The sequence below is a fragment of the Microtus ochrogaster genome, unplaced genomic scaffold (assembly GCF_000317375.1).
Source record: "Microtus ochrogaster isolate Prairie Vole_2 unplaced genomic scaffold, MicOch1.0 UNK1, whole genome shotgun sequence".
Lineage (NCBI taxonomy): Eukaryota > Metazoa > Chordata > Mammalia > Rodentia > Cricetidae > Microtus > Microtus ochrogaster.
This window is the reverse complement of record NW_004949099.1, coordinates 33,531,158-33,553,222: the sequence shown is the minus strand read 5'-3', so window position 1 is coordinate 33,553,222 and position 22,065 is coordinate 33,531,158. Positions and strand designations below refer to the sequence as shown.

The window sequence follows — 22,065 nt, the reverse complement described above, 5'->3', positions numbered from 1 at the left end:
TTTATTTTTGAGTAATTGTGTTTCCTCTCTCTGTCTCTCTCTCTCTCTCTCTCTCTCTCTCTCTCTCTCTCTCTCTCTGTCTCTGTCTCTGTCTCTCTCTGTGTGTGTATGACCTCATTCTTGCTAGGGAAGTATTCTGCTGATGAACTATACCCTTTTCCTTTTTATTTTTGACACAGGATCTTACTGTGTATTGTAGTCTGACTTTGAACTCTTAGCCATTTTCCTGCCTCTTATCTTGAATTTAGGGGCTGTAGTTGTGCACCATTGCTCTATTCTGTCTTAATGTATTCTCTTGAGATTTATTTTTAATTTATGCATATGGGTGTTTAGCCACCATATATATATATATATATGTCTGCGTGTCACATGTGTTCCTGGTGCCCAAGGAGGCCAGAAGGTGGTATATTCCCTAGAACCGGAGTTAAAAATGTTTGTGAGCTCCCATGGGGGTTCAGGGAATTGAGTCCTGGACCTTTAAGAGTAGCAAGTGTTGCTAACCACTGAGCCATCTCTCCAGTTCTTTTCTTTTCTTTTGTAGTCCTGGCTGGACTGGAACTCTTTGTAGGTTAGGCTGGACTCAAGCTCACAGAGATCTGCCTACCAAGGAACGGGATTAGTGTGCTCCATCATGGCTAGCAAACCTTACCTGTATTCTTTTTTTAAAAATTTATTTAATTTTGTGCATTGGTGTTTTGACTGCATGTATATCTGGAACTGGAGTTACAGACAGTTGTGAGCTGTCAATTGGGAATTGAACCCAGATCCTCTGGAAGAACAACTAGTGGTCCTAAGTACTGAATCATCATCTCTCTCCAGCCCCACCTGTATTCACACACCAAACTGTTGTGGGAGCTGCGGGCCTACTTTTCGTCCTGCCCAGCTCCTGCACAGCTAGCTTTACACCAGAAATAACAACACACAAACTGTATTCATTTAAACACTGCTTGGCCCATTAGTTTAGCCTCTTAACCCATTTCTAATAATGTGTGTAGCACCCCTAGGTGCGCTTACCGGGAAGATTCTAGCCTACGTCCATCCTGGATCGGAGCTTCATATCGTGTCTGCCTCAGAGAGCAGAGCTATCGCCTCTGCCCGGGAGAGGGGAGCATGGCGTCTCTGAGCTCACTTCCTCTTCCTCCCAGCATTCTGTTCTGTTTACTCCACCCACCTATGTTCTAACCAATAAAATGGGCCAAGGCAGTTTCTTTATTTTTTAACCAACAACCTTCCTCCATCACCAAACCATTCATTCAATTTGAGGTTTATTGTGGTAAATAAAGGTATTAGGGTTTTTGTTGTTGTTGTTTAAGGTGTGCATGTTGTCAAATACAGGAGCTAAATGATTTTTTTTGTTGTTGTTGTTTTGAGACAAGGTTTCTCTGTAGCTTTAGAGCCTGCCCTGGAACCAGCTCTTGTAGACCAGGCTGGCCTCGAACTCACAGAGATCTGCCTGCTGCTGCCTCCCAAGTGCTGGGATTAACAGTGTGCGCCACCACCGCATGGCCGTGTTAAATGATTTCTAAGTGTGCATTTTTGTGGTAGTAAGTACATAACCCCATCCATCTCTAGAACATTTTTATCTTCCTAAACTGAAACTCTGTACCTGTTAAACATTGTGTGTCCTTTGCCACCCTCCAGCCTCTGAGAACCACCATTTTGCGTTTTGGTAGTCAAATTTACTACAGATAAGTGAAATTACAGACTATTCTTCCTTCAGTGACTAGCTTATCTCACTTAGCATGATAGCATAGGTGTTTATTCATGCTGAATCAAATGTAAGAATTTCACATAGGAATCTCTACTGGAGCTGTTGAGGTGGCTCAGTGACTAGAGTACTTGTGCAGTCCTGCCTTGAGTAAAGGTAGAGAACCAGTTATAAGAATCTTGTCAAGCATGGTAGCCCCTTCCACACATGACTGTAGTATGTTCATACACACCCAAGAGAAAATAAATGTCTTGTCAAGCATGGTAGCTCATCCTTTAATCCCAACACTGAGGAGGAGCCCCAGGAAGGAATGCATCAAGTTTGAAGCCAGACTGGGCTAGGTAGCTCCAGGACAGCTTTGAGCCACAGTGTGATGAGACTGTCTCTGGAAAAAAAAAAGAAAAAAATTTTTTATACGTGTACTGTGTGAATATTATCATACATTATCATTCCTAATGTGTCCAGTGACACTGGTGCAGCTCATGCATAGCAGCAGGAGGTGAGTGGCAGACCAGCTGATTGATGGTCTTGTCAAATGGGGTAAGTGATCAAGAAGGGCCAAAGGGGTGCAAAGAGAAACACTTCCACTGAGCATGCTTGTGCCTGGCACTTTCCTACAAACTGAGCAGTGATGGACTCAGTCCTTAGATTGAACTTAAAAACTGGGCACAGCTATTACTGTTTTATAGATAAGATAACATCTAATTTCTGCTTAAAAGACTTACTTCTAAACCAACCAGTTGGCGTTTAGATTGTGCTGCTCTTGGGGTGACAGCTGAATCTCTTAGCCTCTTGCAGAAGCCCTTTCCTGTATTGGGAATCTCTCCCTGTCTACCAACTGCTACTCTGTCAACTGCCTTGGAATCTGTCAGGGAGCTACCCTATTTGTTGACTCACCTGCCAGTCTTTCTGGAGTCTGCCAATCATCATATGCAAAACAAGAGAAGAATAAATACACAGACTATGGCTTATAAGGATGGATTTTGGTGGGGCTGGAAAGTTGGCTCAGTGGTTAAGAATACTTATTCTTGAAGAGGAATTGAACTCAATTCTCAGCATCCACATGGCAGCTTACAAATGGTCTGTAAGTCCAGTCCCAGGGGATTCAACACCTGATATTGGCTGGCAGGAGGCATGTGTATGGTGTGCATTCATACAGACAAAAACATACGGACAAAGCATTTGTATACCTACAATACGATATTTTTTAAAAAATAGGTGGATTTAGCAGCCTAGAAGGATGTTCTTAAATATTGAGCCAGGACCTTGGTCCATTCCTTTCTGAATCTGTCCTTTTAATTTGTGCCTGTGTTCTAAGGTCCCAAATATTTGAATTTGGGAAAAACTATCATCATATTCACCAAGTAGCTTCAGTATCTGTAAAATTAATTTTCTGTTGCTGTGATAAAACTCCCTGACTGAAGCAACTTAGAGAAGGTATTTTGTGCTTACAATTCCAGAGGGATGAGTGACAGGAAAGCATAAAGCAAGTAGCAGGCACAGTAGCAGGAACATCCTTTACCCCAAGCACAATATGGAGAGATTAAACTGGAAATGGTGTAAGTTTTAATTTCAGAGCCCATTCCTAGTGACATACTTCTGCAGCAAGGCTGTACCCTTTAGACCTCCCCAAGCTGTCCCCAACTGGCTACCAGATGTTATTTCTCAAACCACAACAGCACCTTTTTCATTCTTCCTAAGCTTTCAGTCTCTGCATTTCTATGCATTCTTTAAAACAAAGCACAGAGCCGGGCGATGGTGGCGCACGCCTTTAATCCCAGCACTCGGGAGGCAGAGGCAGGCGGATCTCTGTGAGTTCGAGACCAGCCTGGTCTACAGAGCTAGTTCCAGGACAGGCCCCAAAAGCCACAGAGAAACCCTGTCTCGAAAAAAAAAAAAAAGAAAAAAAAAGAAAAAAAACAAAGCACAGAAGTCACTGGCCAAGACTCCTGCTTCATTCCTTCCAATTATGTAAATCTTCTTTCACCATTTTCATTATCTTTGCTGCTCAGAGTAGCAGAGAGACTATAGTCATCCTCTTTGAAAAACTAGTCCCCAGCCAGGCATAGTAGTGCACACCTTTAATTCCTGTACTTGGTGGGCAGTGGTAGGCGGGTCTCTGAATTTGAGGCCAGCCTGGTCTACATAGTGTGTTCCGTAGTGATTTACATAGTGGGTTCTGGCCTTTATCATGAAGGAATGTTGGACTTTGTCAAAGGTAGTTTGAAATTATTTGTGTGTTGAGTGTATGATGCAAGGGGTTGGCACATGTGCCAGGGTACACATTTGGAGGTCATCAGACACCCTTGTGGAGTTGGTCCATCTACCGTTATGTATATTCCAGGGATCAGATTCCAGTCATCCAGCTCTCACTGGCCTGTGAAAGTCATTGTTAAAACCATGCAGCTATTCAAGGAACAGACTGAAGCAAGCATAGGGATGCTGTGGTAGAGAGTTGTTTGTCCCTCCGAATGGAGAAATGTTGTTTTTGACTTGTTTGTATTTGTTTTGTCTTATTTTAGTTTTGGTTTTGTTTCTTTGAGACAGGGTCTCACTGTGTAGTCCTGGCTGGCTTGGAGATCTACCTGCCTTCACTGGGATTAAAGGCATACCCCACTATGCCCAGCTTCATTTTTACTGCTGATAGGTTTACAGTGAAGTTAACTGCTACTGACTGTTGTTGATGCTTGACTGAGGACTGACTTTAATCCTTTACATCTGCAAGGAAAGCGTGGTGATTGGTCCTGCCCTTGACTCTTGCTGTGATGTCTTTGCAGAGCTCTGAGGAACTCGAGTGTAAAGATGACAATTCCCAGGAAGATGAAGGGTTTATGGGCATGTCTCCTCTCCTACAGGCCCATCATGCTATGGAGAGAATGGAAGAGTTTGTTTGTAAGGTAAGATTGCCTTTTCCAAACAGACGGGGAAAGAAGGTAGTAGTTATTTGCTTTTTGTCCTACTTGGGGGGAAAATCCATGGCAAGATGGAGACAAATAATTCTTCTGATTTTAACCTGTTAAAGACACATTTGTGAAACATACCGATAAAGTTGCAGTGTAACCAGAATGTCCACTTGGGATATGAATCTCTTCTGATACAGAGCAGCAGAGTAAATGTAGATTAGATAAGATAGGATGAAACAATTTGGATTGGTTGTACTAGAGTTATTAAAAAACCATACCAAAGCCATTTTTCTGTTTAATATGGACAGTGTAGTTGCTGTTTCTAGAGATTACACGGGTAATCAAACTACTGAGGTAGACATTGCAGGATTTTCATGCACATTTAGTATTTTCAGTTCAGCTATTGTGTGTGTTGGGGGGCTGTGGGTGTGGGTGAGTGTCTTTTAAGTGTTTTTTTTTTTTTCAGGCCATTGTCTGAGTCCCTAGGACCCATTGTAGGATGTTTTTTAAAAAGATAGCTAGAATTAAAGTTTGTTGAAAAAAAAAAAGAGACTGGTATGCTTTTTAGTCAGATGAGCAAGTGTCTAGGGTAGTATCGTGTTTCATGTTGCTGTCATTAATACCCTGACGGAAAGCAACCTAAGGGAGAAGATTTTATTTTAGCCTGTAATTTTAGGTTATAGTTTATTATTACAAGGAAATCAACTTCACTTAGGTTCTCAGGACCTGAGCAGAATGAAGCCAGTATTCCATTAATAGCCCCATGCAAGTTCTTGGTAGAACCCTCACTCCCACTGAGAGCCCATGAGCCAAGCCTCCATTGTTCTGCATTTCTTCAAGCTCCCACAAGGACAACCCATTAAGTTTTGTCTACAGCATTCAGCGGCTTTTCTAGCCTGAAGTTTTCAGCTCTCCCCCACGCTAGTAAAACCATGCAAAAGCTCACTCAGATGGAGTAAGATCTGTAGCACCTGCCTCTGTTCTTCAGCTCTGTTGCTGTGATGAAATACACTGACAAAGCAGCGCAGGAGAGAAAGGGTTTGTTTCAGCTCACAGTCCCAGGTTAGAGTTCATCATTCGTTGGAGAGCCTTGGCAACAGGCATGTGAAACAGTCACACCCATGGTCAAGAGCGGAGGGAATGAATGTATGCTTGCCTTGGCAAGCTTGTTTTTTCTTTTCTTATATAGCTTAGGTCCCAAACCCAGGGAATGGTGCCTCCCGCAATGGACAGGCCTTCTCAATTAATGTAACCAAGTTATATAATCAACAAGATTAATGTAAGCAAGACAGTTCCCCACAAACATGCCTCCAGGCCAACCTGATCTAGATAATCTCTTAGTAAGAGTCTCTTGGTTGTATCAAAGTAACAAAACTAACCATCACAACTAGGTATGTCTGTATAAGCCTTCCTCCTCCACCCCGTGTGTATTTGTGTGTTTATGTATGTGTCTGTATATGTATATAAGTTCCCTTTTTAAAAACATCTTGAGTGGCAGGTGGCTGGCATTAAAAACGTATTGTGGTCTCCTTTTCCCTCCTCATAGCTGTTTTATTGCATCCAGTTACAGTTTCTTGATAGTCTGAGACAAGAGAATCACATTAGTCCATGAGTTCACAGCCAGCTTAAACAGTATAGTGAAATCCTCATCTAAGGAAAATAAAATTTTAAAAGAAGAATAAAAATACTTAAGAAAAATGGGTTGTCATATGCACAAATATACACGAGTTTGTGCACTGTGCCATTTTATTTAAAGAATTAGGCATCTGCAGAATTTTCTGTCAACAAGTGGTCTTGGAAGCAGTTCTTCATAGCTCCATGGGACAGCTGAAGTACTAGCAGGAAGCAGTGAAAATGAGCATCATCTTGGCTTATTTTATTTGACTTTAGGGGCTATACATGGATTGACCAGGTTAGCATCAGTGAGCATAGGCCCTGAGTTTTGAACTGGAAGGTGAGAGAGATAACAGAGGGGAAGGAAGGAAGAAGACTGGTTTAATAGGTAAGAGGACTGCATCTGTTCTGAATTTGGCACTTCCTTGGGAGAATGTAAGTGTCACATAGAGGAACACTTCTTTTTATAGTTGCCAGTAAGGAAATAAGAGAGCAGAGAACAGGAAATAGGTTGTAGCGTAAAAGGAGGGACACCGTAGGGGGCAAGTGGCAATCTTTCTACATAGTGGGGAGGAGAGCCCAATTTATGTGGCTTAGTTCCAAGACCCCTGAGGGATAGTGGGGAGAAGTCTTTGAGTCCTGATAGTGCATTAGATGGAAGCACGGTGTAGCGGAGACGTTTCTCCTTTTGATCATCATGGTGTGGGGCTTAAACGAGATATGGGGCTAAAATAAATAGGGTACAGTGGTGAATAGACTTTCTTAGGAGGCAACATCAAGATCCTAACCCCCTTTTCCCTCCTCCTGGGGAGAGACAGCAGGAAAAGGAAGGAGAAAGGTCTGGAGAGGAAGCACCTTTCATTGGGATCTCCCTGGTGAATGGATCACCTCTGCACAGTTGAAATTGCATCCAGCCCAGGGGGAATGCTAGCAGTGTAGACGCATGTGAGGTGGTCTGTATATCATTTGTTTGGTCTTCTGAATTCATCAAGTGAAGTACTGTTTTTCTCATAGGCAAGGAGATTAAGCCTTGGGGTTTTTGTAATTGATTAATACTCACTAGTTAACAGTAGACCCCACATTTCCTACCCTGTGCTTCTTCCATTTAACACCTCAGTTTTCTTGTAGCAGAGAGCAGAGGGGAGATTTTTAGGAAAAAATATGAAAGTGTGATATTTTTCTGTAGTAACAAGAACATTAGGTATGAAATGGTCATATTTAATGACTGATTTTTCTGAAGTAAAATCTGTTGTTGAATGAAGTTCTGTGTAGCTGGGATTTTGAATTCCTCATTATTTTTTAAGCTGGAGTAAAACCAAGGCCTTTTAGGATATAATTTGGTGTATTTGTTTATGATTTCCTGTTCCTAACAAAGACTACCATTTAGAAATTTATTTTTTTATCAGTCTTTTATCCAATATAAGATTATGGTAAAAGTTGTTTGGGAACAGTGTTGGTAAATGACAACTAAAGTTTGTTTGACAGCAAGGTGTTTGATAACATTCTCAATGAATAACTAGGTTTGGGAAGGTCGATGGCGAGTAATCCCTCATGATGTGCTACCAGATTGGCTTAAGGATAATGATTTCCTTCTCCACGGACACCGACCTCCTATGCCTTCTTTCCGGGCCTGTTTTAAGAGCATTTTCAGAATACACACAGAAACAGGCAACATTTGGACACATCTCCTAGGTATGTAACGTCAGTGGTATAATTAAATTAGTAATTTACTTTTTTTCTTTGATTTTAATGTATTTTGAGAGTAAGTACAACTCTTGAAAAATATGTTAGAATTTACCCCCTTCCCCTTAGATTTTCGTTGGTAATTTTTCATGGTTTACTTTGTTCATTCTAACTTGTGCTGTGACTATTACGACCAATGCGTCTTTTTCTTCCCTAGATCCTTATTTTGAGACAGGGTCCCACTGTGTATCCCTGGCTCCTGAGCGCTGCTGTTTGCCATGTGCCCCTCACACCTGCCTTCTTTTCTAGACCTTTAGATAGTGGCTTCAAGTGAGGCAAGGCAAGAAGTGCTATAGAAAAATGTATAGTATTTTAATAAGCAGTGAAAGGAAGAATATGAGAAAGTAAGATGTTTTTCAGTCATTGCTTAGATTGTTTTCAGTTAAGTTTCAGTTATTGTGAGTAGCATATGAAATAGATGTTTTTCAATTTTTTTTTATTAAGTAAAGAATACAGTGGGGAGGAAGGACGATCTTTTCAGTAAAAGGAACAGTGCAGCTGAGATAAGTCAATAAGGAACATACCTGTAATTCCAGCACCTGGGAGTGAGTCAGGATTTAAGTGTCAAGTCATCCTGGGCTATAGTGTACGAATCTGTTGTGAAACTAAAACCAGATCAAATTCAATCTTAGTCTCCTACAAGATCCAGAACTAGAAACCTTTAGGAAATACAGGTATAGGTCTTGGTGACCTAAGTTAGGTAACAGACTTTTCTTTTGTTTTTGTTTTTTTGATTTGGTTTGTTTTTTTTCGAAACAGGGTTTCTCTGTGTAGGCCTGGCTGTCCTGGAGCTTGCTCTGTATACCAGGCTGGCCTCAAACTCAGAGAGGTCTGCCCCTGACTCCTGAGTGCTGGAATCACACACAAATGCTGGGGTTAAAGGCATGTGCTACCACCACCCCGCAGATAATAGCTTTTTAGAATTGAAACCTAAACGTACACGCAGTCAAAGAGAATAAATTGGGTTTTTGGCAAAACAAAATTATGTATGTCACAGAATATTGTCAAGAAAGTTAAAAAGATAACCCACAGAGTGAGAGAATCTTTACAAATTATAGTATGTCTGGTCTACTATAGGACTCTTACAAGTCAGTATAAATGGCTCACCCTCTTTGCAGGCAGTAAAACTTCTCTGTGAATATTTCTAAGAAAGGTACACAGATCACAAACATATACTGTGGACATTTTTATAGAGAAAGGTACACACATGACAAACATGTACTTGGAAAAGGTTTATTTTTATCAGTTATTTGGGGACATACAAGACAGATATATTGAGATATACAATGAGATACGTTTTATTCCCTCCAGGATTTTATGATCAAGAAAATGGAAAGTAAGTTTCGGCCAGGGATATGGAGAAATGTTGCTAATAGTAACAAAAAATGGGCCAATACCTGTGGAAAGCAGCATGGTAGAGATAGCTCCTTAGACAGTTAACAGGATCACTGGCAATTTTACTTCAGTTAACTATTCAGCAAAATATGTACATGGATGTTTTAGCAGCATTATTAATAGAAACGACCTGCTGCTGAATAGATAAACTAAATGTGGTATACCCATGTGATAGAATACCGTTTGGGGGCCAGTGAGATGGTCAGTGGGGAAAAGTTGTTGCTCCAGATTTTATGCCCTAAGTTCAATCCCTAGGACCTACAGTGGTGGAAGGAAAACTGGCTCTTGCAAGTTGTTCCCTGGCCTCCACACATGGATAGAAAAACGAGTAAAAGTAAGATCTTTCTTAAAAGAAGAATTTAGCTGTAAGAGTGAGTTACTGATGTTTTTTACAACCTGCGGAGTGAATTAAGTGAAAAGACACAACAGGCTACATAATCGCCTGATTCCATGTACATGAAATGCCCAGAAAAGGCAAATCCATAGAGACAGAAAGTAGGGCCACTTAGTAGTGAGACCCTGTCTCAAAACAAAACAAAACAACACACACAAAAAAAAAAACAGACAGGTATAGAATTTCTGACACCGATGTTCTGGGTCACTAGTGAGGACCAGAGAAACAACACAGGGCCCTTCAGCATTTGTAAACAAATGTAAATTAGAGCTTTGAAAGCCCCCACGGCATATGTCAGAGTGCACAAATGATAGTATATACCAAAATCTAAGAGGTAACTCTACTCTGCCTTCATTTTGGATTGTGGTCCTTAGGTGAATGAGAAATTAACCTCCCTCCCTCCCTCCCTCCCTCCCTCCCTCCCTCCTTTCTTTCTTTCTTTCTTTAAAGATTTATTTATTTATTACGTATACAGTGTTCTGCCTGCTTTTAAATTGCAGGCCAGAAGAGGGCACGAAATCTCATTACAGATGGCTGTGAGCCACCATGTGATTGCTGGGAATTGAACTCAGGACCTCTGGAAGAACAGCCAGTGCTCCTAACCACTGTGCCATCTCTCTAGTTCCCCCCTCCCTCACTTTTTTTTCTCCTCAAGACAGGGTCTCTCTCTCTCTCTGTAATAGCTCTAGCTGTCCTGGAATTCACTTTGTAGACCTCAGACTCACAGACATCTTCCTGCCTCTGCTTCCCAAGTTGTAGAATTAAAGGTGTATGCCACCCCCACCCGACTTTTTATTTATTTACTGATTTACTTATTTTTCCTTTTTTGAGTCAGGCTTTAATATATACTAGGCTACCTTGTTCCCTCTGCTGAGGATGGCCTTGAATTTGTAATCCTCCTGCTTCTTCCTCCCAGCTTAAGATTAAGGTGTGAGCCACCACACCTGGTGTGTATGGTGCTGGAGATAGAACCAGGTCTTTGTGCATGCTGGGCTACCACTTGTTGCATCCTTAACTAGTCATTATATTCTTTAAAGTTTATAAAGCTGAAGTGTGTATGACTCCAGCAGTATTGGAAGTAAACTAAAATATGGATAAACTTACTGTGAAAATTTTTCTCAAAGAATTTATGGCTCTGGTATCACTGCTACTGGGAAAAGCTGAAAACAGCATACAACACCATGGGTCACCTCTTACCCTCACTCATACTCTTCTCCTAGGTTGTGTCTTCTTCCTGTGCCTGGGCATCTTCTATATGTTTCGCCCAAATATCTCCTTCGTGGCCCCTCTGCAAGAGAAAGTGGTCTTTGGGTTGTTCTTCCTGGGAGCCATTCTCTGCCTTTCATTTTCATGGCTCTTCCACACAGTCTACTGCCACTCGGAAGGGGTCTCCCGACTCTTCTCTAAGTAAGTATTCACACTGTCCATGTTATCATCTGTGCTTTAGGATCAGTGGGGCAGGAACACCCTCCAGCAGAGCTGGCAGGATTCTTAATGTTACCATATGGAAATGTCTTCCCTTAATGTAGACAACCCAGTTTGCTTCTTAGTTGCTGCCGATGTCATAAGTCGTAGGGGATTAATTGGAGTCTGTAACAGATGATAATTTTTTAGCATTAAATGGAGTTCTTTTAAATTTCAATCCTAGGTTGGATTACTCTGGTATTGCTCTTCTGATCATGGGAAGTTTTGTTCCTTGGCTTTATTATTCTTTCTACTGTAACCCACAACCTTGCTTCATCTACCTGATTGTCATCTGTGTGCTGGGCATTGCAGCCATTATTGTCTCCCAGTGGGACATGTTTGCCACCCCTCAGTATCGGGGGGTCAGAGCAGGTGAGTGTATGTGAACATGTCGTTCTATGGGTCATTTATGGTATGCTATTATAAACCGATACTTTTGCAGTGTAGAGATGAAGTAACCACCGTTCTTGTGGGACTTCTAGCCTGGTGGTCAGTTACTAGAAAGCACAGGGTTGATGGGCGGGTGCACACATATATTTTGGGCAGTGTTGTATCCTTGAGGAAATACTACAATATAATGACTTCTGTAATTATTTCATCTTAGTATACTTCGTAGTGACTGATTTTTTTTTTTTGGTTTATATTTAGTGTTTTATATTTTAGTTTAAATTGCTTTAATAAATAAGACCTGAGTTCATTGCTGATTATGTACCAATAAAGTAGATACTATACTTTTCTTCTGATATAGGGGTCTTTGGTATTTAGGTAATGCCTGCTGAGTGGCCTATGACATCGGTAGTCTTCTTGCTTGAATGTGGCATTTGTAGAACCAGAAGATTGAAAAATTTGCCTTTAATTTTGAAATCAGTAGCCTGTGCTGAATGATTCTGACAAAATCTTTCAGAACTCGGACTCTGTGTTGCCTGAAGTTGTGTCTTCTACTTTCTGTCTCCCAAGTGGTACTACCACATATGCTTCTCTTGTTATAAACTCAAGCCCTGATTGATCTGCATGCAACTAGAGTACTAGAAACAGAACTAACCCCATGTTGATGACGCAACAGTCTGCTCTCCTTCTTTTTAGGACGTCCACATAAGACGTCCAGTAGCCAGCGCTGACTCTGTAGTTCTTCACTAGGTCAGTGGTGTTAAACCTATTGGAGTGCATGAGATAAGAACATCTTTGCAGAGTGGAGCTGAGCATTCTACTATTTATAAACACCAGAAGGTTAAGTCCTGAGCCTTTTCTTTGAGAGTGAAAAGCACTATTGGCAGCCTTTCTTCATATGCAAAGGAAAAGAACAGGAGTGTAGCAATGCCCTAGAGGACAGTGTGGGGAGGTGCTGTTAGTTTTTATTAGGTCTGCTTGGTCCCTGAATTTCATACAGTTAGTATGCCACTTCCTCCTCTCATTTAGATGCACATGTTTTCTGATTGTGCATCCTGCATGCATTCTTGCATATGTTGTGGCACTCCAGCAGCTTACTGGTAATGCTGGGTAGAGCCCCAGAGTCTGGGGAAAGCTTTTCACCATTTACAGCCTGTTGCAGTCTGCCTGTAAAAGGGAGGCATTTAAGGAAGCTTAAACTAACTCCCCGTGCTTTCTTTTCCTAAAACTCTTCACAGAGTGGTTCTTTCTAACTAACCTCAGGGTTGCTTACATAGCCTGGCTTACTGTGAGGTTTCTCATATCTGTAAATGGAGCATACTTCCATTGTCTTGTGTGATGGTGTCTCAAAGGTTGAAGGACCTTCTTTTTTCTTTAAAACAAGAATGACTGTCTTTGAAATTTTAAGTTGATCAGAGTGAATAGTATTATGTTGTAATACTGACTTCTTTCTTACTTTCTTTGTGTGTTCTCCTTTTGTTCTGTTCTCCTGATGTCTTAGGAGTATTTGTGGGCTTAGGCCTGAGTGGAATCATCCCTACTCTACACTATGTCATCTCAGAAGGCTTCCTGAAGGCTGCCACCATAGGGCAGATAGGCTGGCTAATGCTCATGGCTAGCCTCTATATCACAGGAGCTGCCCTCTACGCAGCCCGCATCCCTGAACGCTTCTTTCCTGGCAAATGTGACATCTGGGTAAGTGTGGTCAATGGTGATAAGGTTTATGTTGCTGTTAGTTAGGCACACTGGGAGTGATGTAATTGAAAGTTAAGTGACTTGTGTTCTGGTCTTAGCTCTGTCCCTTGTTGTCTGGTTTCCCTGGGCAGTGAGTGTAGTGCTAACCCTGATGATCGAGCACTCAGTGCCTGCCTGGCACAGTACTGAGTACTGCAAATGTAGCAGGTCACCCAGTGTCAGTCCCACAAGTCATACGTATTCTTGTTTTCACTTTACAGACAGGAAGCTATGGCTCAGGAAGGCTCAACAGCTTGTCTAAAGCAAGTGACCATTAAGTGGTAAACAGAAACAGAATCAGGCTGGTTTTAGTGTCCATCTGTGTTCTGTTTGCTGAAGTGGAGTCATTGGACATTCTGTCTGTTTCCCATCTTGTTTCTCACTATGAAAGAAGGGCAATCTTCTACTGAGATCATTTTTAAAAAAGAGAAGGCTGAAGCTGGGTGTGCTGGTGCACACCTTTAAGCCCAGTACTCAAACAACAAAAAACAGAAAGGGGGGAGAGGGAGGGGGAGAGGGCTGGGTTACTAATTTAGCTATTAGTTATTATTATTGTGTATGTTTGGTGCATGTGTGTTTAGAATGGGCACACGCATGCTATGGTGCCCATGTAGAGGTCAAAGGGAGTCTTTCTGGAATTGGCTGTCTTCTGCTACAGTGGTTGCTAGGCTTTGTGCAACAAGTGCTTTTACCTGTTGAGCTATCTTGCTGATCCTAAGATCCGTTTTGGTACCCAAACCCAGTGATATTGATAGGAGATTGATCCTCTATGTGTCTGGTGGGGGAATGAAGGAGAGGGAGGTAGCTAGACTGTGGAAAGATTAGGGAGAAAAACTGAGGAACTAGTAAAGATGGACATTTCTACCTGAAGAGGATCTGAAACATTTTCAGCAGTGTAGCAAATAGATAGGGAGTGCTCTTAAAGTGAGGTCTGACTCATAGGTCCTGCTTCTCACTACTGCTCACAGTTGTATGCTGAGCTGGCCACTCACGTTCTTAAAGTTAATGAAGAGAGATGGTCCTGGTTTTTTTTTTTTTTTTTGGTTTTTCGAGACAGGGTTTCTCTGTAGCTTTGGTTCCTGTCCTGGAACTCCCTTGGTAGACCAGGCTGGCCTCAAACTCACAGAGATCCGCCTGCCTCTGCCTCCCGAGTGCTGGGATTACAGGCGTGCGCCACCACCGCCCGGCTGAGAGATGGTCCTGAACTCAGTCTTCTGAGCTTCAGGTTAGCTAACTTACCTTTCATTTCTTCTCAGGTATACTTCTTTTTTTGTTTGTTGGTTTGTTTTGTTTTTTGAGACAGGGTTTCTCTGTGTAACGGCCCTGGTTGTCCTGGAACTTGCTTTGTAGACCAGGTTGGTCTCAAACTCACTGAGATCTGCCTGCCTCTGCCTCCTGAGGGCTGGGATTAAAGGCTTACGCCATCACCACTTGGCTCAGTTATACTTCTGATACCAGTGTCTTGATAAATAGCACCGTGTCTTTCCATTTTAAGACCATGAGAGAGTGTTGTAATTTCTCAAGTGTTTGTCAGTAAACCATATCCTACTGCTGATTGTCAGGGGGTCCTGGGGAATTTGGTGATCTAACTGTAAGGTCTGTATGGAATTTACCCCTAAGTTCACTGAACTTATAGACAGTACCTGTATTTCTCTAGGAGAGCTGGCTTTTGACTCAGAATATGAGGTCCCCGATGGATATTCTTGTTCCATCTTGAATTTTTGGATTTTTCGAGACAGGGTTTCTCCATAGCTTTTTTGGTTCCTGTCCTGGAACTAGCTCTTGTAGACCAGGCTGGCCTCGAACTCACAGAGATCCGCCTGCCTCTGCCTCCTGAGTGCTGGGATTAAAGGCGTGCGCCACCACCGCCCCCCCCCATCTTGAATTTGAATTGTATCATATGCATTTCCACTGTCAAGCTGGGAAGCAGTGTCTCTTCCTAGGTATCTACAGCAGGCTTAGTAATGGTCTCCCTCTCTCCCTCCAGTTCCACTCCCACCAGCTCTTCCACATCTTTGTGGTTGCTGGCGCCTTCGTTCACTTCCACGGCGTCTCAAACCTGCAGGAATTCCGTTTCATGATTGGCGGGGGCTGCACTGAAGAGGATGCACTGTGAAACTTCACAGGAGCCAGGGACCATGACCCCGAACCCAGGCCTGCAGCTCCCACAGGCCTGCTTACTGGCTGCTGATGCCAGTGCCAGAGAAGCCCCAAACTTGGACAGCCTCACGGGCCTTGTGATGGCCCAAGGGCTCCATGGGGCTCAAGACTAAGAAGAGAAAAACAAAAATAAATCATACCTCAAAGGATGGAGTGCATCAATTTGGAGAAAAGGCGAAATGGCTCATCCCCTTACTTCTTTTTGGGATCTTCCAATTGAAGGCAACTCTGCAAGACCCTTGCCTGACAGACTGGCTTCTGATGTGATCGTATTTATTTGTAGAAGATGGGAATGTTGGTTGGTGGTTCTTTCTTCTCCCTTTCTCTCTCCTTAAAGCAGTAATACATGAGTACCGTGTACCGACAGATTGTGCCACTGGAGCTCCTCAAAACAATAACCAAACCAATTTAGGTGAACATTTATATCCAACAAAGGGGTTGGAGTGTGAGTTTAGGCACTCTTTTGGGAGAACAAAAAAATTAATGTAAATAAGATTTCTAATTTACTGTTTAAATAAGAATTTATATAAACATTTAAAACATAGGGCCAGGGGAGGGAGGGAGACTTTTTTAAAAGAATGAAACATGCAAGTACCACACACTGTTTCAATTTTGCACAAAGTGATGGAAGGAGGATAAAGTGGTAGCCCCAGAATGCACGATGTCTTGGTGCACCAAGGTGCCTTTCATAGGCTGATAACACTTGGATCCTGCTGGGACAGAGGGTACAGCCCCAGCCCATGGATCTTCTGGCCACTCTCAACAGTGAGGGGAGGCAAATGAAAGGAAGTGGTGTGTGCTTTTCCAGTGAAAGCAGCACAGGCTGCTGTATGGCTCTAGAGAAGGCGTCAGTTGAGAGGCTGTCACATAGGCCCTTTCTGGAGTGGTGTAGTAAAGAGATGATGAAGGGGAGGAGGTCCTCTGGGAGGGAGGGAGGGAGCATCAGCACAGGGCCTGTTCTTCTCCGTGTCCTGTTTAACCAGGTGGTAGTTCTTATCTGAATAGAGATGTGGCCATTTTTCAGACCCTCTCTTTGGAACCTTGAGCTATTCTGCAAACTTTGCTCTCTTGAGAATCACTGCCCTAACGATCCTTCCTCCTGGAAATAAAAAACTGCCCCTGCTTCTCCTCCCACCTTCTCCCTCCCACCATAGCTCCTGGCATGGAGCCAGTCACTAGTGAAATTCTAATGAAGTCAAATAGGCAGGTATAGAGAGCCATCCCTACTGGGAGTGATGGCGTTTTTCTCTGGTGCACTGTCTTGGCAAGTGTGGTATGACAGAACAGGTTCTTAAGTTCCCCTTGGACAGAAAGTCAGCGATCTCTACTGTGGAGTAGTTAGCACTCCCTGAGTGCCGTTTGCAAGGAGTGTGGTACAGAGTTGAAAGGGAAGTGGTGTGTTCCTGCTAGGTGTCTGATAGACTTAAGCCCACAATTTTGAATGGCTGCTAGAAGACAATTTCTCTGTCCCAGGGCTACTGTGTTATGGGTTTTAGAGACTGGGAATGAGTTGGGTCTGGTTTATAGAATTCTGATCTTGGCTCCTAAGTGAGAAGCCAAGCATTTGAGTCTCCAAGACTTCAGGCAGGCATCACATCCTGGGGCTGATGGGTATTGCATTTAATTAGGGCCTCAGGCATCTCCAAAGGGATGCTTGGGAGTGGGAGAAGGTTCTAATTATTCAGTAGTGTTTTCTTGGTCATGTTGTCCTTCCTTTACCTTCAGATCCCCAGCTGCAGCTGGGGATCCAGGAAGGCATCCACTGTAAAAGCTGGGAAGAACTTACGAGTGTTTGATTGTGGATAAGGTCACTGCCGTAGGTAGATCAAACAGAAGACTCCGGGTGAACAACATTGTGTCAGACAGAGTTAGAGAACAGTGTTAATTCCTCAAGCAGTTAAACAGGACAATGTCCATCTAGAAGGAAGTTCACCTAAGTTTGTGGTAGCAACAGCACATATCAGAAGCCAGACTTACTCCCTGGTCCTGTACTTGGGATAGAGTATGAGATGCTACCCATGACTCTACAGAACTAGAGGTCTTTGGGTCCAGTCATCCCTTTCCCAAGCAGGGAGAATCTGGTTCACCATAGCACAAACTCTTAGGGAAAAGAATCAACACCACTAGTGTGTCTAGTAACTTCCCTTCTGTGTGTGTGTGTGTCTGTGTGTGTGTGTGGGCATGTGTGCCCACGTGTGTCTCTGCAGCTCACTATAACAGCCTCCATGTGCACTTGACCTGGTGCCCCCGGGAGCTCGTCAGGTTGGCACCTGAGTGCCTTACCTTCAGCAGTTTGAGGCTGGCTTGCTCTGCGCACGTGTTTCATTTTCTTCTTGGCCTTAGGCCAGTTAGGAACCTGTACACCTTCATTCTTTCATCAGTAAATAGTGGCCTTTGTCAGTATTTCCCCTTTCTAAGTTGCTGATGTCACAAAGCACACTTTTGGGGATTGTAGAAGGTTGGGGTTCCAGAAAGGCATCTATGTGACTGTTCCCTTCACCATGGGATTTCCCTACATGCTGTCTTCTCAATTTCTCTAATAAAAAGAGCCAAATGGAAGATCAACTTTGTTGTGTTTTTATTGCCTTTTTTCTTTTAAAAACCTTACTTCACTTTGGGGATATCCTTAACACCCTAATTTAGACAGGAAATTTAAGGAATTTTTAGAAACTTCTTGTCATCAGGAGGTTGATGCAGGAAGATCATGAGTTTAAGGCCAACCTGGGCTACACAGACCTTATCTTTAAAATAAGATGAGCTTTCTCTATCCCTGGTTGTGGTGACCATAGAGGTCTGAGAGCTGAGGGAGCCTTGCCACATGCACATGGTCACTGTGTTTTCTCAGGGCGGTCTACACTCCCTAGAGAAGCTCTGCATGGCACTGCTGCAGCCCAGAAGCAGTACTGTCTCAAATGCTTTGCTGTAGTTGCACTGAAGTACCGGTTATTCCCCACCCCCATGTAAATACTTGTTGGCTCAGCCCCTCGGGAACCATTGAGGAGGGCTTAGCTGCAGCTCCGTGGCCTGGCATCTGTCTGCCTGTCCTTTGACTACACTAGCCTTGGAATAGAGAGGCAAGTATGCATCCTCAGTCCTGTCATTTGCCATGGGACATGGGTCCCTGGCCCCTCCCATATGCTCTCAGCTGCCAAAAATAAAAGCACCCTTTGCAGCCTTCCTTTACACTGTGAAGAGTGTTCCCCAAACTGCCATTGAGCTTGGCTTGGCTTCTGCCAAACACTTGTGCTAACTGGTATTTTTTTTTTTTTTTTGAGCCCGTCTTACCCCTATACTTTTCCGACCTTAAGATGCGTCCACTCCCAAGTTCTCCTGAAGCAAACTTCATTTAGCATCATGAGATGGTGTTGAAGCCTTTTATTTGAGGTGGTTCTAGTAAAGCATGTGCTTCTGACAGCGTCCTTGAGCTCTTCCATTGAAGGTGATGCATAAAGATGCCAGAACACCATATCCCACTTAGTGAATGGCAGGGGCACCAACTTCTTTCCTCAGAAGTCAAAGGAGTGGATCTTTAACCAAAGCTAGGCTACCACTTGCAAGCATCTTGATGGAGTTCTGCATCGTGTGTTCTGCATCGTAGGGACAGAGTGGCAGTCTGTCGGGTATGCCTTTGCTTCAGCTGCTTCTGGTGATGCTTGAAAACCTACAGTCCTTTAGCAGTGCCAGGTACAAGAGCTCCATATTCGTGGCCAGGAACCGCCTGGCATTCTACACTTAACGTTTTTATCCTGTGCCCAAAATAGTTGGTAAGTTGGTTCAAATGCTTTGCCTGGGTGGATGAGGGAGAGGAGCTCCCCTGAGAGACCATGCAGTGCTTGTCACTGAGACCTAATGCTGCTGAGTAGAGGTAACAACACTAAAGACAAAGCCAGGGAGGCAGGCACTGGGAAAGACCTGCCCTGCCATGCCTGGCAACACTGTCTTGGTGGCATGGAGGAGGAAGCTCAGCTGCAGTGGTTTGTACCTCACCTGGGCTGGGCAGCACCTCTGATCTTTCCTGCCTTCTAAGCCATGAAGCAAGATGCTTAGGAGTGTGGGGGGAGTGCTTAGTCTGCCCAGTGCCCGCTGCTGCAGGTTGGGAGCTCTAGGTATGTTGCCTGTTCCACGGGATCCTCACAAAGCCAAGATTTAGAACCAGTTTCCCCTCTGCAAACTTTAGTTTCCCCTTTTTGCTTTATTTATTTCAAGACAGGGTTTCCCTGTGTAGCTCTGGGTGTTCTGGAACTCACTTTGTAGACCAGACTGACCTTAAATTAAGAGATTTGCCTGCCTCTGTTTCTTGAGTGCTGGGACTAAAGATGTGTGTGCCGCTTTGTGGGGATTAGTTTCCTCATTTAAAAGACAGAAAATCATGGGGCTTGAGAGGCTTAGCTAGTGAAGTACAAGGATCCAAGTTAGTTTCCCCGTCATCCTTGAAACTGGGGGAATAGCAGGGCATGCTTGTAATCCCAGCACTGGGGGAGGTGGTAACAGAAGGATCCCTAGGACTTGCTGGCCATCTAGTGTGGCTGAATTGGAGGGCCCCAGGTTTAGCGAGAGACCTTAACTCAAAAAATAAGGTAGGGAGTGGGTGAGGAAGATGACCAACAGCATCCTCTGGCCTCTGCATCTGTGCACAAACAGGTCCACAAACATACACAGTCACATACATCACACGTGCCAAAAAGGGCAGGTAAGTTGTACCTACTTCAAGGCATGGTGGCCAGGATTATGTGTTTCTAACCTCAAGGGCTTTCACCAGACAGGTGCTTAGTTACTTTTGTAGAACACGAGCCACAGAAAGCCCACCATGGTCTCGGAGACTGTATGTGCCCCTGACCTTAGTGAGGATCCTGACCTGGCTGCCTTTGTAGCTCCTCCTCTGGACCACACCAGCTGCAGCTGCAGGTCTCAGCCTGGTAGCTTTTCTTTTTCTTCTTTTCTTTTTGAGATAATAATTTCAATATGTCTCCCTTCCCTTTCCTCCCTCCAGATACCCCTCCCCCCTTTCCTTCAGATTATTGGTGTAAAAAGGTGGGAGTTCTGCAGTGGGTGGCATTCTGATGATAGCTCACAGGATTTTATTTCCGTTTCTTCCCTCCTTCCTGCTCCTTCTCTGAGTCTTCTTGTCTCTCCCGCTGCCTGCCTTCCCTCGTACTATATGTAGTGGATGAAGGCGTCTTCCTAAAGACTCCTGTGTTGATGGCTAGTGTGTTCTTGGCATAGCCTCTGCGTGGGTCTCACTGCTCAACCCTGGCCCCCAGAACTCAGGGAAACACCTGCCCCTTTGACTGTTTCTGATCTTTGGTAACTTGTATCCTTCCTCCAATTAAGCTCTTGTTGGGAGTCCTGAAGCAGAGATAAGAGTAGAAGACTTGGAGTACCTGGTACCCAATACCTTGGAGAGCCTTGGGGATCTTTCCAACAGTCTCTAAGAGGCAGAGACTGGTGGTAGACCCAGGAGACACCTTACTGCTAAGAAGCTGAGACCTCACCAGCTGGTGACTTTAGAATGTCTCTCTAAGGATTCCCTTCTGTGAAAGTCAGATAGAATGGGGTCACCACAGAAGCTGGGGTGGAAGCAGCCAGGCCCACAGCGGTAGCAGGAGCAGAGGGAGTGACATTGCGATGTCTGAAGCACCACCACAGTCCTGAGCGTTCTCCTGTAGAGACAGGTAAGGGGCATTAGGAGTGGGCTGGTCCTCCTAACCCAAGAGCCAGCATGCAGTGTGGCTAGACACAGACAGAAGAGAGGAAACCTACCTTTCTTCCAGCTTTTAGGGACAGTAAAAACAGCAAACTTAGTCTTTGGGGTCTTCTCATAATTGTGTGGAGCAGCCCTGACCTCCAGGGGCATCTCTAGGGGAGGTGGTTTGTGGCAGCCACACCCAGCTGAGACTGGGTAGTAAGGCCCACATCTCAGGTGTTAATAAATACCACTTGCTATTGTCACTAGCCACGTAATAGTGATTCGTGCTGAGGTAGCCCGAGTGTGGACGGAGAGGAGAAACTCCTTGGGCCCCAGGCTCTAGGAAGTATAGATTCCCTTGGGTCCTTTGTTCTCTTCCCTTCTCTTTCTTCCTCTCTGCTTTTTGTCTCTCACCAACCCCCCAACCCTTGTGGCCTCTCTGTCCCACACAAACTGACCTGGAATTCCCTTGCTTGCTTCTGCCCCCTAGTGCTGGGATGACAGGCCTGACCAATCTAATTTCTTACAACACACCACATAAATGTGAGTGCAAGGGTCTCCCAGTATGATGGGCACACACAGTTCTGTCAGAATGTCCAGACACATTCATATCCCAGGAAGTCACACACAGGACATAACTGGGGAGTTCACAGCCCACACCTCTGGATGGAAGGCATGGCAGGATCCTGGGCGCCGCCGGGGCTTCTGGGAGCGCATCCTGTCGCATTTGACAGAGGCATTATGTGCAGAGCTCACTGTCAAGGTCACAACTCTACGTAGTCCTGGAGATCCTGGGGTCAAGATCTGGGAGGTCAGTGGCCCTGCAAGCAGGTTCAGGATGGGGAGCACCCCTCTCAGAAGCAGAGGGCTGGCCCAT

The 22,065-nt window shown here is 44.1% G+C and overlaps 2 protein-coding genes across 6 annotated transcripts in view; one reads left to right on the top strand and one right to left on the bottom strand.

The window, feature by feature from the left end:
• Adipor2 (adiponectin receptor 2) overlaps positions 1 to 18,056 on the top strand; it is a 63,524-nt gene extending 45,468 nt beyond the window's left edge. For 4 of the 5 annotated variants that reach the window (XM_005365114.3, XM_005365115.3, XM_013353019.2 and 1 more), the window contains 6 exons: positions 4,486 to 4,605; positions 7,746 to 7,917; positions 10,978 to 11,164; positions 11,406 to 11,593; positions 13,110 to 13,303; positions 15,330 to 15,632. In XM_005365114.3, coding sequence (XP_005365171.1) covers positions 4,486 to 4,605; positions 7,746 to 7,917; positions 10,978 to 11,164; positions 11,406 to 11,593; positions 13,110 to 13,303; positions 15,330 to 15,458 — 990 coding nt within the window. In that variant the 3' untranslated portion in view covers positions 15,459 to 15,632. Of the gene's footprint in view, positions 1 to 4,485; positions 4,606 to 7,745; positions 7,918 to 10,977; positions 11,165 to 11,405; positions 11,594 to 13,109; positions 13,304 to 15,329 lie in introns of all 5 variants that reach the window. The other variant, XM_005365116.3, reaches the window with a different exon arrangement.
• Positions 18,057 to 21,057: 3,001 nt separating this feature from the next.
• Positions 21,058 to 22,065, bottom strand: part of Cacna2d4 (calcium voltage-gated channel auxiliary subunit alpha2delta 4) — a 103,554-nt gene continuing 102,546 nt past the window's right edge. Inside the window, 2 exon segments of the mRNA XM_005365113.2 lie at positions 21,058 to 21,162; positions 21,849 to 21,931. Coding sequence (XP_005365170.2) covers positions 21,058 to 21,162; positions 21,849 to 21,931 — 188 coding nt within the window.